We start from the raw sequence: 14078 nt of genomic DNA on the forward strand, positions 1-14078 counted from the left end.
TCCCAGGCCTAACTGACCAGACCAGCAGAGGGGGAGCCGCCAGGCTCTCTTCCCTGGGTGCATGCAGACTCCAGCCTTGATGGACAGAGGCTCAAAGGAGGATAATGATGTGCTTTCCAGAGATGAACCCGGTTGGTTGATGGGCAGTCCTTTGAGCCATCTTGCTTAAATTATGCCCTTTGACATGCAGATACAGGGGCACTTGCAACTTGTTGACTCTCTTGAATCTTCGGGTGATTCAGAGCCCAAATGAGTAGAGAGGGTCCCAGCCATTTTTTTTTTTTCAAGTGTCATATTTTATAAACCTAAATCCCCTGAGATGTATCTGTGGGGCTTCTGGGGGTCATGGCCAGTGCTGTGCAGTGCTTACCTCAAGAGGCCGGAGACATGTAAGGAAGCAGTCCCTGCGCTGGTAGGCTTTCTGGAAGAAAAAATATATGGGAGACTTCAGAAAACCATTACATGGTGTAAATGATGCGATTACAGTTGCTGTAGGATAGAACATGAGTGCTGGGCATTTAGGAAGGGGCGTTACCATTGTCGGCAAACGTTCTCAGCAGAGAGTTTGTGGAAGGACATAGGCGCTGAAAGATTGATGGGGTCTGGCTATGCTCTGAGGGGCACAGGGAACACCACGAGGAAAGACAAGGTGAGCGAGAGAAGTCGCGCCCTGTGTGCTAGTGCTCCTGAGCAGTAGAAGCAGTCAGAGATGATAGCTCGGCCGTGGGGGTGGCGTTGGGGGGCAGATGGAAGGCAGAGTGGCTGAGCCCACATCTCATAGGCTAAACGTGTTTCTACTGTTAACGAAATCCATTCTTGCAAAAATTGTATCCTTTTTTAGAAGTATGGGTAAACATGGTCTTTGTAGAGAAGTTACAGAGTACCCCTTAACAAATAGAAAACATGTCAATGGCTCAGTCGGTTAAGCGGCTGCCTTCGGCTCGGGTCATGATCCCGGGGTCCTGGGATCGAGCCCCACGTCGGGCTCCCTGCTCGGTGGGGAGTCTGCTTCTCCCTCTCCCTCTGCCTGCTTCTCTGCCTACTTGTGCTCTCTCTCTATCTCTCTGTCAAATAAATAAATAAAATCTTTAAAAAAAAAGAAAAAAAAATTGCTCATAATAATACCACCACCCCAGGAATATCACCGGTAACATCCTTCCTTACAGTTTTCTCTGCAAAAACACGTGCACAGGGTTTGTTTTTCGGGGTGTTTTTTTTTTTTTTTGGACAAAAAATGGAATCATACTACACATGCTGGGTTTTTTTTCCCCTTTCCCTGTTCCTTACTCCCATTTCCCTCTTCATAGATACCCACTACAATGTATTTGATATATGTCCTAACCCTGCATGTTTCCTTAAAAAAGATATAGTAGTGTGTGTGACAATTTTTTGTAAATCCTCCTGATTTTCCTGCATTGTAAGTGTTTTGAAAAATCACAACATAGATAAGTCTTTTAGGGATAAAATGTTTTTCCTGAAAACTCTGTATTATACATTTTGTTAGATCAGTCTTTAAACTGATTAGAACTTGAAAATTACAAAGCAAATCAAAGCTTACTTCTTAAGAACTCTTTGGTTTTAATAAAATAAATAGACCAAGAATTGGAACTCTTCAAATGTCACCTTCTTACTTTTCTTTTTTGAGACAATGTGTAGCTTTAGGTTCATTTCTGCTTGTAGGTAAGAGAATAGGCTAAATCAAGTCTGTTCTGTAACAGGGCTTCTTCAGAAAAGGATTACATCAACAGAAAAAAGCTACAAGAAAAAATCTTGTAGAGAGAGGGGACAGGACATTGTTTGCCGCATTTCTCAAACTTGTTTGATCTCAGGCTTCTTTTATAGTAAGTGTCCTGTGAGTCAAAATGGAGTTCTCTGGAACTCACTTCTGAGAAACCCTGGGGTTGGATATATTTTTCCAGGTTCCTTAGGTTCAGTGATATGTGGAAAGAGATCTGTCCCTCATCCAAATGATAAATGTACAGAGTTGAACGTGGAACTCTAGAAACAGATGTAGAATCACTGTACGCATAATCTGTAAAGATTTGCTAAAGAATAGCTTTAAGCTTAACATATCTTTTAAACCCATTTGACATCGTTTCGAGTACTCATGATGAAGTTGGGCAATAGTGAATAAAGGCAGAATAGCGTGTGTTCCATGAGGCAAGGCACAGAGTCTCCAGGCTTGCTGGGCCCTGCCGTGAGCGGAGGGTGGACAGGCAGCTTTCCTGGGCACCCACTGCGGTCAGGTTGTATCCTCCAGTGCAGGTAGCTGTGCACATGTGGACTGTGCAGTTACACATAACTCTGCATAGCCAGAGCAAATCTAATTGCATGTGATCCGAGAATATGAGATAAAGTCAACATGGCCGTCAGAACCCTGTGCGAGTGACCTGGCCCCAGCCGCCCCCCGCCCGGCGCACTGCTTCTACTCCCCGGGCCTTTACACTTCCTCTTACTTAAATAATTGATATTAATAATATTGTCTTGTTTAGTCTTCCCTCATAAATTATAAGCCCCATGACGGGAGAGATTCTTTTTATCATCACTACATCCCCAGGGCTCGAGATACCATAGGCATTCAGTAGATGTAAATGACTGAGAAATCACACCTCCGTTTCCTAGAAACACGTCTTGATTCTGTAAGTTTCATCACTGTTAATGGCTCCGTTGTCCTCACTGCGTCGCAGTGTGACCTGTTGTGTGCTTTATTTCACCAGACCCCTGAATGGTTGGACAGTGATTCCTGCCAAAAGTGTGATCAGCCTTTCTTCTGGAACTTCAAGCAAATGTGGGACAATAAGAAGATTGGCCTAAGACAGGTGGGTGATATGGATCCCTCATCAAAATGGAATAGAGTGGAGACAGCTTCACCTGTGAACCTAGAACTAGCACCCCCAGGCAGGGGTTGTGCGCGGGGGGTGGGGTGGGGGGGGTTCAGGCGCTACCCTGGAGCCACTCTGAGAATGCACGTTCATTTATTCCCTTACCTACTGCAGCTCATTCCTCCTGGACTCGGTTTCTATAGTGACTTGTTCCAAGTAGTTAAGATACGATTTTAGAATTCTAGTGGCATCTACGGAAATACACCTTAAAATTAGAGGGATCATGCTTAGCTCATAGTGGGACCAAACCGTAGAATTATATAAGAGGTATTTATTTCTTCTTAATAATTTCACTTTCTCTCTTGCCATCTTAGTTTTAGTCATTTAGAGCTACTTGTAATCATACAGCATTTTCAGTCTGATTCATGGTTGGGTTTGGTCCTCCTCAAGGAAATCAGTGTTAGTCACCTAGTTGAGCATGGCCAAAGTGTAGACAGTAGATTGAACTGGATTGCATTCACACTGTCCTTCATCCACCGGGTGGTCCTCTAGAGTTCATGCTAACCGTAGCTGGGAAGGACCTAGGATGGGCGGAGGGGGTGCTGTGGTCGGGAGGTGGGGGTAGAGGGTGGGTGTGGTGACACAAACAGATGTGTTTCCGGCGGTTCTCCATTTGAACAAAGAGCCCAAAAAGAGAACGCAGCTGGTGTGTTCGTCCGTCTCCTGGGCGCTCTTGTTCAGCATCCTCAGCCGGATGCTGTTGGCCACGGCCGCACCGACGTGGCGGGGCCGAGTTGCGGGAGCCCTAGCAAGCCTGTGCTCTCTCCCCCTCCAGCACCACTGCCGCAAGTGTGGGAAGGCCGTCTGCGGCAAGTGCAGCTCCAAGCGCTCCTCCATCCCTCTGATGGGCTTCGAGTTTGAAGTGAGGGTCTGTGACAGCTGCCACGAGGCCATCACCGATGAAGAGTGAGTTCCAGCAGGGCTGAGGGGAGAAGGGGACCCGGCACCGCCGCCGTGACCACCAGCGCCCTCGTTCCTGCTGGTTTCCAATACAGACCGTGGCCCGGGCGCAGAGCCCTCCTTTCTGCCAGGACATCCGCGCGCTCTCGTGAGATAGGAAAAGAGAGTCCGCATCAAGAACTCATGTCTTCTGTGCTCTTCCCCACCCCAGGGGCAAGTGGCCTGCCAGCAGGGGTTCTTCAGCCAGCCCTGCCAGCCCTTTATTTCCTTGAGAGTCGCTCCGGAGTGCAGGAACCCAGGCTTCATTTTCTAGCCCAAGCTGGTATTTTTACAGGAGCTCAATCAGCCCATGGGCTCCAGAGGCTGCATTTTCTCCGGAAGAGCTGAGCTGCTTTTTAAATATCTAAGAGGCCAGTACCACTAGTTGTCCAGCGACTCAGTCTTGCTTGGTGGTCTTGCCCGATAATCCAGGACCTTAGGTTACTGCACGTCACTGTGCTTTTGGGGGGTGTGTGTGTGTGTGTAAGGGCACTTCTGTGTTATCTCTTCAGTGCTGCTCATTGCAGACTGCCCCAGAGGGAAGCAGAATGCTCTGCAATAGGTTCCCCTTTTAATGAATGACAGCAGGGTTTCCTAGGAAACTTGTCTGCCCGATTCTCCCCCACCTACTCCCCCACCTTGTATACGGTAGAATCATTTTAAGTACTAGATGGGTGTCTTGAAACAGCATGTAAATAGAAACGTATTTCAGATGCACCAGAGGAAGTCAGCATTTAAAGGAAAGTCGTGGCAATTAAGTATTCTCTTATGGATAACCCTAATGTATGTGTTTTTTTCATTCTTCTTTATCCATATCAAATATAAATTAAGATGCCCTTGCATCAGTAAGCATTTATGTTCATTGATTATTTTCCACTCATCGTATGTGATGAAATTAGAGAGTTCTTTTCATTAAAGAGCTGCAAGAGACTTTAGAGATATTCTAAATTAATTATTCATTTTATAGATAAAGACACAGACCCAGAGAGCCTAAGCAGCTGCACATTAAACCTAAATCTTGAATTCTAAATATTTTAAGTGATTATCTTAGGATACTGAAGACTGTCCCGCAGACCTAGCTACAGGTAAAACTGTCTTCAGAGAGCCCACTGCTGAGGAATGGGTGCCCTTGAAGCCTGATGACAGACCAGCCGTCTCCTTCCCCATGTCCCTGTCCCCCTCCACATGTTGTCGTTTCTTCTGCCTTTTCTGCATTGCCTCTAGATCACCTAGGCAGTCGACAAGCCTTCTTACTAAAACAATGCATAGATTAAAAAATACAAAACAAATAAAAATGTTTGTTTATAGATTGTTTTACTTGTTGAAGTGTTAGAATACCATGGAAAAACTAAACCTGCAGTTATACCAGGAAAACGAGGAGAAAGAATGGGTAACCCTTCAATTAGAATGGTATCTTAGGCTTTGTAACAGGTGTACTTTTTTTTTTTTTTTTTTTTAATAGGCACAGGTAGACTATTATACCAGCAGGTCCTTCTGAGATCAGACCTAGCAGAAGCACTGAGGTGTTTGTTTTAAGATTTGTCAGAGGCATAGATGAGATTTTCATAGGCTCTATCAGAGGAACAAGTAATCCATAAGACTTTGGGAAATGTCATCATCTCTTTCCCATTTTGGAGAAGATAAGAATCCTTTCACCTTTTAAAAAGCTGCCAGGGTGGCTCAGTCGGTTATGTGTCCGGGACTCTTGGTTTTGGCTCAGGCTGTGATCTCAAAGTTGGGGGATTGAGCCCCGAGTCGGGCTCCGAGCTCAGCATAGAGCCTGCTTAAGATTCTCTCTCCCTCACCCTCTAGCCCTCCTGTTTGTGCACGCTCTCTGTCTCTTTCAAATAAATAAATCTTTTTTAAAAAATCATTAACAGGTTCCCAGGGAATAAAGGTAGATATGAGGAGCAGTTTTAAAGTGAAGCACTTGTCTTAGTCATTTGGCTGCACATTAGAGCTTCATGACACCTTAGATCTCTCCTCCATTCACGTGTCACCACTTTTCACTCTTGGAAACTTACTTTGCTCCTTCCAGACGTGCACCCACGGCGACCTTCCACGACAGCAAACATAACATTGTGCATGTGCATTTTGATGCAACCCGAGGATGGTTACTGACTTCTGGAACGGACAAGGTTATTAAGGTAGGACGCCATCTTCTTTTAGAAGCTTTCCATCTTTGGTCCTATGTCAATATACAGGAGCCCCAAGACTGTGTGAGGTCTGCTCACAAGGTTACTCTCAGCAGTGAGCATTTTTGAGAACCTACCATGTGCAGGAGGGCCCTGCCTGCACACACCAAGACATGGCTCTTGGCTTCAGGGAACACGTCACCTGCTGGGGACATACTCTTTTTGATGGTTAATAATAGGTCCCGTATTCAGCAGCCAAAAGAGTGATACAGGCAAGAATTACCTTGAGAGCTCAGTAGAGGGAGATGGGGCTATTGGAGATGGCTTCAGGAAGGAAATGGGGTTTGAGCTGAGCATTGAGTGAAAGGAAGGACTCGAATAAGCCAGCAAGTTATAAACAAGACCTTTTCCCCGTGAGATCAGTTAATCCAGAAGCATTCCTCCAGGGCCTGTCTGAGGACTATGCTGAATTTATCTGGTGCCCCAGCAGAGGCCCCAGACGGGAGGGGCCACAGCTGCATCACGGGCTCACCCCGCACACTGAGCGCTGCCACCCCAGGCCGCTCTGGTCCCTTCTTGGAGGCAGCAGCAGGATGTGGTGGTTAAAATAACCCCCTTCGAAGCCACTAAGCCCCTGGGACTTTGAGCAAGTTTAAAGTAAACTCTGGGAGCCTCGGTTCCTTTCTTTTTGAAAAATGGGACATCTTGGAAGACTGTTTGGAAGACTGGATGAGAGAAGATCTGGAAGGGACACAGCACGTCCCAGGGGCCCACTGGGGGCCTGATAGATGTTCGTTCTCTTGCCTCAGAAGGGAACCTGATCTGTCAGATTCTGCACTAGCCGGATGAGAATTCCCCACGGCCGTGGATTTGAAGTCTGTGTCAAACATTTTCATGGCAAAATACCATTTTATAGATGTAGAAATCATGTTAGTGTAGTACTGAGTTGCTTGGCAAATTAAGAAGTTCACTTGTATTCAATGACAAGGACTGTTGATCCTCAACGCAATGGAATTTCAGTTCATCCTGCATTTTCTCTTCCTTTCCGCAGTTATGGGATATGACCCCAGTCGTGTCTTGAGGACACCCCAGGCGCAGACAGATAGCATTTACTCAAGAAACGGTTGTTGGAATCCACTTGATTACTGGGGCTGTCAGCAGACGCGTGAGAGTCCGAGAGAAGCTCGCGAGCCGGGCTGAGTTGGCATGGGAGCTAGCGAGTGGACACTGGCGAGGGGACTCTTTCAACCTGTTCATACAATAGAAAAGAAGATATTTTTTTTAACAAATGGTTTATACACTCTGGCTGTGCTACATTGTTTTGAGCATACTGAAAACTCTGTGTGGGGTGTTTAATTTGTATGTGTTTCTCACTTCCTTTTCGTTGTTGCTCTGTGTGTTAGAGAGATGAGGAAGGCATCTGTTGGGGGTAGTTTTGGTCGTTATAAAGTCCTTTCCATGTTTCCTTCACGTGGGCATGTATTCTGTGGTCGGCGTCCTTTTCCCTCCCTCTCTGTCACCTCCCCTCCGCTTCATGTTCCCCGGTGTATGTGTTTATATCGACACTCTTTATTCTCAGTGTTTCTGCTTTCACAGACCTCCTCTTCGACTGAGAGGTTCGGGAAACCATTCGTGTGGGTTTTCCGACTGACTTGAATCACCTGAAGAGTAATCCGTTTGGAATGTCTAACGCATTCCTGTTGGGCCGAGTAGACGCGACCTTGTGCTTCTGCCTCGCTCAGTGTTCTGTCTGTGCTGTGAGAAAGCTGCTCCCGACCACTGTCGTCACAGAAGCGATGATTGTAACTCAGAGCTCCGACTCTCAGTGCCTGGGTCATTTCTCCTTCAGTTGGAGCCTTCTGAGCCTTTGATGTTTTCGTGTGACTCACATAGCTCTTCCTCATTTACAGTATTGAAAACAAACGCAACAAAACAAAAAAAACCCAAACCCCATGTCCTTCAGAAAAAAGTGTCTTTAAGATGTGTTTGTCCACGCGACATCACCTCTGAATTTGAATGTGCTCCTTCCTGCAAGATTGAATCCTGCTCTACTCCTCACCATCTGTATTTTCTTCCCCTTGAAAAACTAGATATTTAAAGATTTTTATCTTCATGTATTTTAGCAGAACACTTTGCACACTTTCATACTAAAACTGTGTGATCTGAGACATAAAAGGTACCGAGTCCTACAGCTTATACTGTGTTCCGGTTGGGAATGTTAAAAGAAAAAAAGAAAACAAGAAAGAAAAGAAAAAAGAGGGCTTTAGAAAAGGAACCCGAAGAACTCTAATTTTAAGGGAATCCAATCAAACTTGATAAAGTGAAATATTCTTGTGTGTAGTGGCTCAACTGGGGATGTTGAGTCCTTTTTAGAAATTTTATTTTCACCGTTGGCAGCCGGCGTGTGCCGTGAGCCTGCCCCGTTGTGTGCCCTTTACACATCCCACCTCATTCACCCTCACCTGTCAGGGGCGTCGGGGGACCACCGAGTCTCTTGAGGATCACCAGGTTCAATGAAGCCTTGCAGAGAAACAGGCCAATTACTTGCCCTTCACTATCCAAGCCGTCTGCATTATCTTGCTCCCTTCTGATTTGGCAGGTTTTTGTTGGTGGTGTTTGAAATGCTCCCTATATCTATCTATCTATCTATCTGTCTATCTATCTATCTATCTATCTTTCTTTCTTTCTTTCTTTTCTTTTCTTTTTTCTTTTTTTTTTTTTGAGGGGGGAAGCTATTTTTTCCCCCTCACGACTATTAATTACTTTTCTTTCCAACCGGGAAGAGTACTACCCTCCATCCTCAGCTGCCATACTCCCATTCTCTGAAGACCCCTGACCCGCGTGCTCCCAGGGCGGGGCTTCTTCCTAGGGACGGCTCTGTCGCCACAGCCGTGGGAAGCAGGAGCGGTGGGTGTGCCCTGTGCAGCCCTGGCACATGGCGGCCGTCATCTGAGACATCAGACCAGCTCATGTGACCACACTCTAAGGTTGGACGCGTGTGTACACACATGCACGCACGCACAGAAGCGGTTTCCACTTGTCACTTCACTGTCCCCTTCCACACTACCCTTGGTTGCCATCAGTCAAAGCTGTTAGAATTAAGCTGAGTCTTGTCTGCATGATTGTGAGAGAGCTTTAAAAAGGGAATGAAATTCAAAATACTCAAATATCTATTTTATAGTTTACTACTGGAACTTGGAGCCACGTACTAAGTTGTACATAATAGAGAACCATGTGTTGGAAACGAGTAATAGAACGAATCGCTGTGTTTTCCCTTCCCGAATTTCGGAGCGTGGCCCGTATGCAGAGAGGGAGGACGGTGTCAGGGAAGCAGTAGATCAGTGCCCAGCGAGGCTGATGGGCTCTGAGTTAGGTCCAGAGGAGCTCGCACCCCACTGGGGAGGCTGATTGTCCCTGCTGGGTCACGAGTGTCCACCGTGGTTACTCTGGGCTGCGACCGCGCACTTCACTGCAGCCATCTCCCTCCCAGCGTGGCTCATCCCCAGCCCGCAGAGCCACTCAGAGCCACTCAGAGGTTGAAACCACTTGCCACCTCATTGGGGATGAGAGTCCCGATCAAAAACCACAGATAGATCATAGTATCCCCCTGTCTGCCCTTTTCTTTCTCCTTATGTGTGTGGGTGCTTGAATTTGTTAAGAAGTATTTAGCAAACCAGCGGTGTGTGTTTGTGATACTGTGAATTCTTGAGTTTTACGATGAGTGTCTCCACCATTTTTTGTAACTCATGGAGAGAGAGATGCTGGTGTCGGGTGTCTTCCCAGCATTTTATGGGGCGGTGGCTTCACTCATTAGGAGTGAAAGCTGACGCCAGCACTTGTCTTTTCTCCTGTCATAGTTCTTGTTTTGCCCTCTTGGAATTGCACTTTACATATATTTTTGCTCTGTTACTTCAGCAGTTCTGGCAAGGAATGCCTAACATGGTCATGTCGGGAAAGTGGCAGGACTGCGCATCTCATGCACAGACTTTTGTTATGCATTTGGTAGGATAAATCCAATCACATGCTCTTGGTTTCTCCAAAGAAATGTTACTGGAACCTTTCATGGTCTGGGTTTGTGTCCACAGTAGCAAAGGTGGTTTTACATTAAGTACTTGGAATTGCATGTCTTTTTATATGAGGTCAATCAATGATGTATTTCTCATTTGATGGTTTCAGTTATTCAAGGAATCATAGAATCACAAAACTGGAAGGGATCTTCAGAGATCTAGAATGTTCCAAGCAGAAAACATTTGGTCATCCCAGGCAGTCGGATATAGCTAAGGTGTCAACAAGAGAATCTAAAAGTTTTAAAGAATTTTCCAGGGACACTTGCTTTTGGGCATTAACTACTAATGGCATGACTAGGAGGAATGATCTCTAGGCAGCTCTCAGGAACCAGACCTGATCCTCTTATGGGTGAATCTGACACTTCTGTTGGCCCCAGCCCTGTTTCTGAGGGGGTGGGTACTATGCAGTGAGGCAGTTCTTGCAGGTCTTGATCAGCATAAGCTCCTTCCTACACTCTTCCTCAAGGACCCCTCCCCAGCAACAAATCCAGGTGGAAATCTGAGGGCATTGAAAATTCATCTCCCCTGTTGTCTGAAGGCCGGCCTTGAGTGAGTCTGAGTCTACAGCCATTGCCTTTCTTAGGAAATACCACCTTTTCATGGTTTGAGATTCATTTTTAAAAAGCATAATTTATTTTTGCTTAACATTAATCCATTTTTAAAGCCTGGAGATTGACTTTTAAGTAAAGGGATAGCTCTAAACTATGTACCAAAGTTACTGGACATAAATATTCATTAAATGAGATTCCTTTGATTTTGCTTTTTCATAGTTTAATCGTATATAAGTGATCTCGTTCACTAAGATACGTATTTTAAAGTAAAAGAAAGCACTTTGCCAAACAGTCTTTTTCTCTCCTTTGAAACAATGGTAAATTTTAACCGACTGGATATCTATTAAGTTGATTGGGAAACACAGAAATTAAGTCCATTTTAAACACGGAGTTCTCTTAGACGATCCTCGAGAGTGTAGCCCATTTCAGCCATTTGTAGAGCACCTGCTGCAAGCCAGGCTCTGAACTAGGCCGTGGGGGGCCGGGGCCCATTCCCTGGCCTGGGCAGAGGCCACTCGAGGGAGTGGATGGGTCATGTCAGTCCCATGGGGTCCGTTCTGTGATAGAAGTGTGCGGGGGCCCACCCCAGGGGTTGTGCACAGGGTGCCTGCCCCCTAGCAGAAAGGACCTCTGAGCGGAGGGTTAAAGGTGCAATTGGAGTGAGTCCAGTAGGGAAATGATGTGCAGGCTGCTGAGACAGAAACAGGCCTAAGATCTGGCATCAGCCTGGTGCGCAGAGGCCACAAGTGGTTTGGAGTTGCCAGAGAGTATCAGGTGTTCGGCTGCAGTCCTGGGGGGGAGGGGTTGTGGGGGGGGCTGTGCGGGGTTCCGCATGACCTCAGAGGGAAGCAGCACACAGAGCACCATGAGGGCTTCACTCAGCGTTTGAGAGTCAGGTTTTCCTGCAGCTGACTGAGGCCAGTGTCTAAGCTTTTTGTTTTTTTCCTTTAGAAAGACCTGGGATGGTTATCTTAAAATTACCCATGGCAGCTAATTTTTGAACTTTCTGGAGGCACAGCCCCGCCCCGGAGGCCGTGAGGTGGTGCTGGTGGCCACCACATGCGTGGACTTGGCCTGGGAGAACGTACAAGCTAATTCCCTTATGACACAGGTGGGCCGGGCTCAGCTGCTCCCCTTTGACAAAGGAAAGACCATGCCGGGTGGTAGGAGACTATTCTAGAAAACTGCGGCATCACAGGCGTACACAGAGCCAAGCCCGTTGGTGCGTAAGCCGGCGGCCGCCCTCCATTTCCCCGCTGGTCTGAATTGTTCCTGCAAGTCATGGGTCTTCTCAGTGCAGTGTGGGAAACGTGCTAAGTCCTCACCGTAGCGCCTCTCGCCACCTGGAAGGGAACATTCCCACAGGTCAGAGGCCGTGAGAAGGGCTCAGGCAGCGCCCCCTCTGACACCTGACTCTGCCCAGCAGGGGCGTCCCAGCACCCCCCCCCCCCCCCCGCCACCTCCCCGAGGCTTGGCACTTTCTGGTTCTTGCCATTCCATCCATTTGCCTTTTTCTTTCACTGCCCAAGTGTCCTGTGTCCGTAACTTAATTCAGGAATATCCGTGTTCATTTTTCAACTTCAGCTCAACTTCACAACCGAGAATTATATACATACCACCCCTTGGGGGTTTTAGTTTGTAATTTTGCCTTTAAACGTGATCCTTTCCACTGAGAAGCCTATTTAGGCCTAACACACAAAAGCAGTCCCTAAGAATATGATCTGTCCAAAATTGGAGTGGGATTCCTCCTTTGTGTTTCGCACACCAGGGAATGTTGGAACACACAGTAGAGAGTCCCTTGTCAGAGACGGGGGCGGGCAGCTGAAGCCTGGAGGAGGGACTGGATTGGATGCTCGTTCTTGAGACCCCTTCCAGTCCTGCGATCCTGTGATTCCATGAATGTTTACTGTTGGACTAATGGCTGACTTTAGTCCGACAGGCGGGAGTATAGTATCGGGAGGTCTTTGTCTTCTGTCCTATCAAGGAAATTGCTCTCTGCATTTTTCCATCGAGAGGTCTGGAAAAGATGATGAAGGTGGAAGTTGATCATGGTACCATCTCACTAAAAAATAAGATACCTCAAAATGTTCCCCTTTGTGACTCAAAAACGGTAGCTGACTTTCTTGGGAGAGAAAATGGCAAGGAACCACAGGTTGGTTTAAAGGTTAGATTGAGAATCTGACCTTGATATTTTTTTCTCCTGGTTCTCTGGGAATCAGAAGAGGGTGAACTCTAATTCAAAAAGGGAAAATGGTTTGCAAAGCGTATTTCATTTACATGCACGTTTTTTTCCTCCCATTTGAATAGATGGCAGCCTTAGGTCCGTAGCATCCATCCATATGAAGTCTAGACCAAACACTTGTGTCACTGGTAACCATGGTACTCGTCCTATATTTGTGTTGGACGCCATTTGCCTTGCCTTTTAAATGACTTATTTTCATGTACTGTCATTTCGCAAAAGAAAACCTTTATATGAAAAGTACAAAAACTGTTATTAACTAGACAACGGGGAAGGTGCTCGCCCCCTGTTCATGCCTGCCTACCTACCACTGTCCCTAACCAGGGCAGCGGACTCTTCCATGCTGCACGCCGTCCGTCTGGGGCCCCTGCAGAACCTGGCTGCAGCAGGCATGTTACTTCATGGATATCTTTTTCTTTCTTTTTGAAATGAGATTCCCCAAGGGGTCAGGTTGAGGATGTCATGAGCCTGAAGCAGGAACAGATTGTTCAGATGCGGTTCTAGCAGAACCCTTCTGGCATCGCCATGCTCTCTGCCACTGGAGACTTTGACATTGACTTCCTGACTGAGCAGGTGGGACTGAGCAGGAATTTCTTAACAATGTTAAAATGCCTGTGTCCGGTTCTACGGTTCTACGTTCAATGCTGCTGGATGTTGTGAATGTTTTTAAACTCTGCTCACGTTCTCACTGTGTTCCCTCTAACCGAACCATGCCTGTGGCCATTACCAATGTAAGACTCTCAATGCAAAGTTGCCTCCACGGTTTAAAATAAATCTCTGTGGAAACCTTCCTGCAACTTTTGTCCCATCATTGTCGTCGTCAGGCTGAAACACATACACCCCAACAGTCCTGCTTTGGTATTACCCGGGTGAGGGAAGGTAAGTCTCTGGGCCGCTCCCGCACCTGTCTAGACCCCAGGGAGAACCGCAGGCTGGTGAGCCACCATTTGCCCCGGACTCTGTGCACCGCAAATGGGCTGTGGCCACGTAGTCCTATTTATTTTCTTGCTCTTTCACGTAAGTCTGCTCTAACCGTAGTTAATACACTTTCCAACTGAGGAGAAAGGACTTCAGGGCAAATACAGCTAGGAAAAGCCTCTCTGAAAACTCAGGAAGCCCATTTTACGGATAGGAAAACACGTGAGAAGAAAACAGTGGCTTGCACGGCATTGAACAGCCCCGTGAGTGGGGGAGCTGGGGTGCCCTTCAAACCATGGCCCCTGTGACTAGTGGCCCCTCTCCCGCAGCCCCTTTGTGCCAACACA

At 46.9% G+C, this 14078-nt stretch overlaps 1 protein-coding gene across 1 annotated transcript in view; it reads left to right on the forward strand.

The window, feature by feature from the left end:
* The window catches only part of WDFY2 (WD repeat and FYVE domain containing 2), a 170391-nt gene extending 161765 nt beyond the window's left edge, over window positions 1–8626 (forward strand). Inside the window, exons 9-12 of the mRNA XM_032403088.1 lie at window positions 2718–2819; window positions 3658–3788; window positions 5860–5968; window positions 7008–8626. Coding sequence (XP_032258979.1) covers window positions 2718–2819; window positions 3658–3788; window positions 5860–5968; window positions 7008–7037 — 372 coding nt within the window. The 3' untranslated portion in view covers window positions 7038–8626. The remainder of the gene's footprint in view (window positions 1–2717; window positions 2820–3657; window positions 3789–5859; window positions 5969–7007) is intronic.
* Window positions 8627–14078: the final 5452 nt, after the last annotated feature.

The sequence above is a fragment of the Phoca vitulina genome, unplaced genomic scaffold (genome assembly GCF_004348235.1).
Source record: "Phoca vitulina isolate PV1807 unplaced genomic scaffold, GSC_HSeal_1.0 scaffold5, whole genome shotgun sequence".
NCBI lineage: Eukaryota > Metazoa > Chordata > Mammalia > Carnivora > Phocidae > Phoca > Phoca vitulina.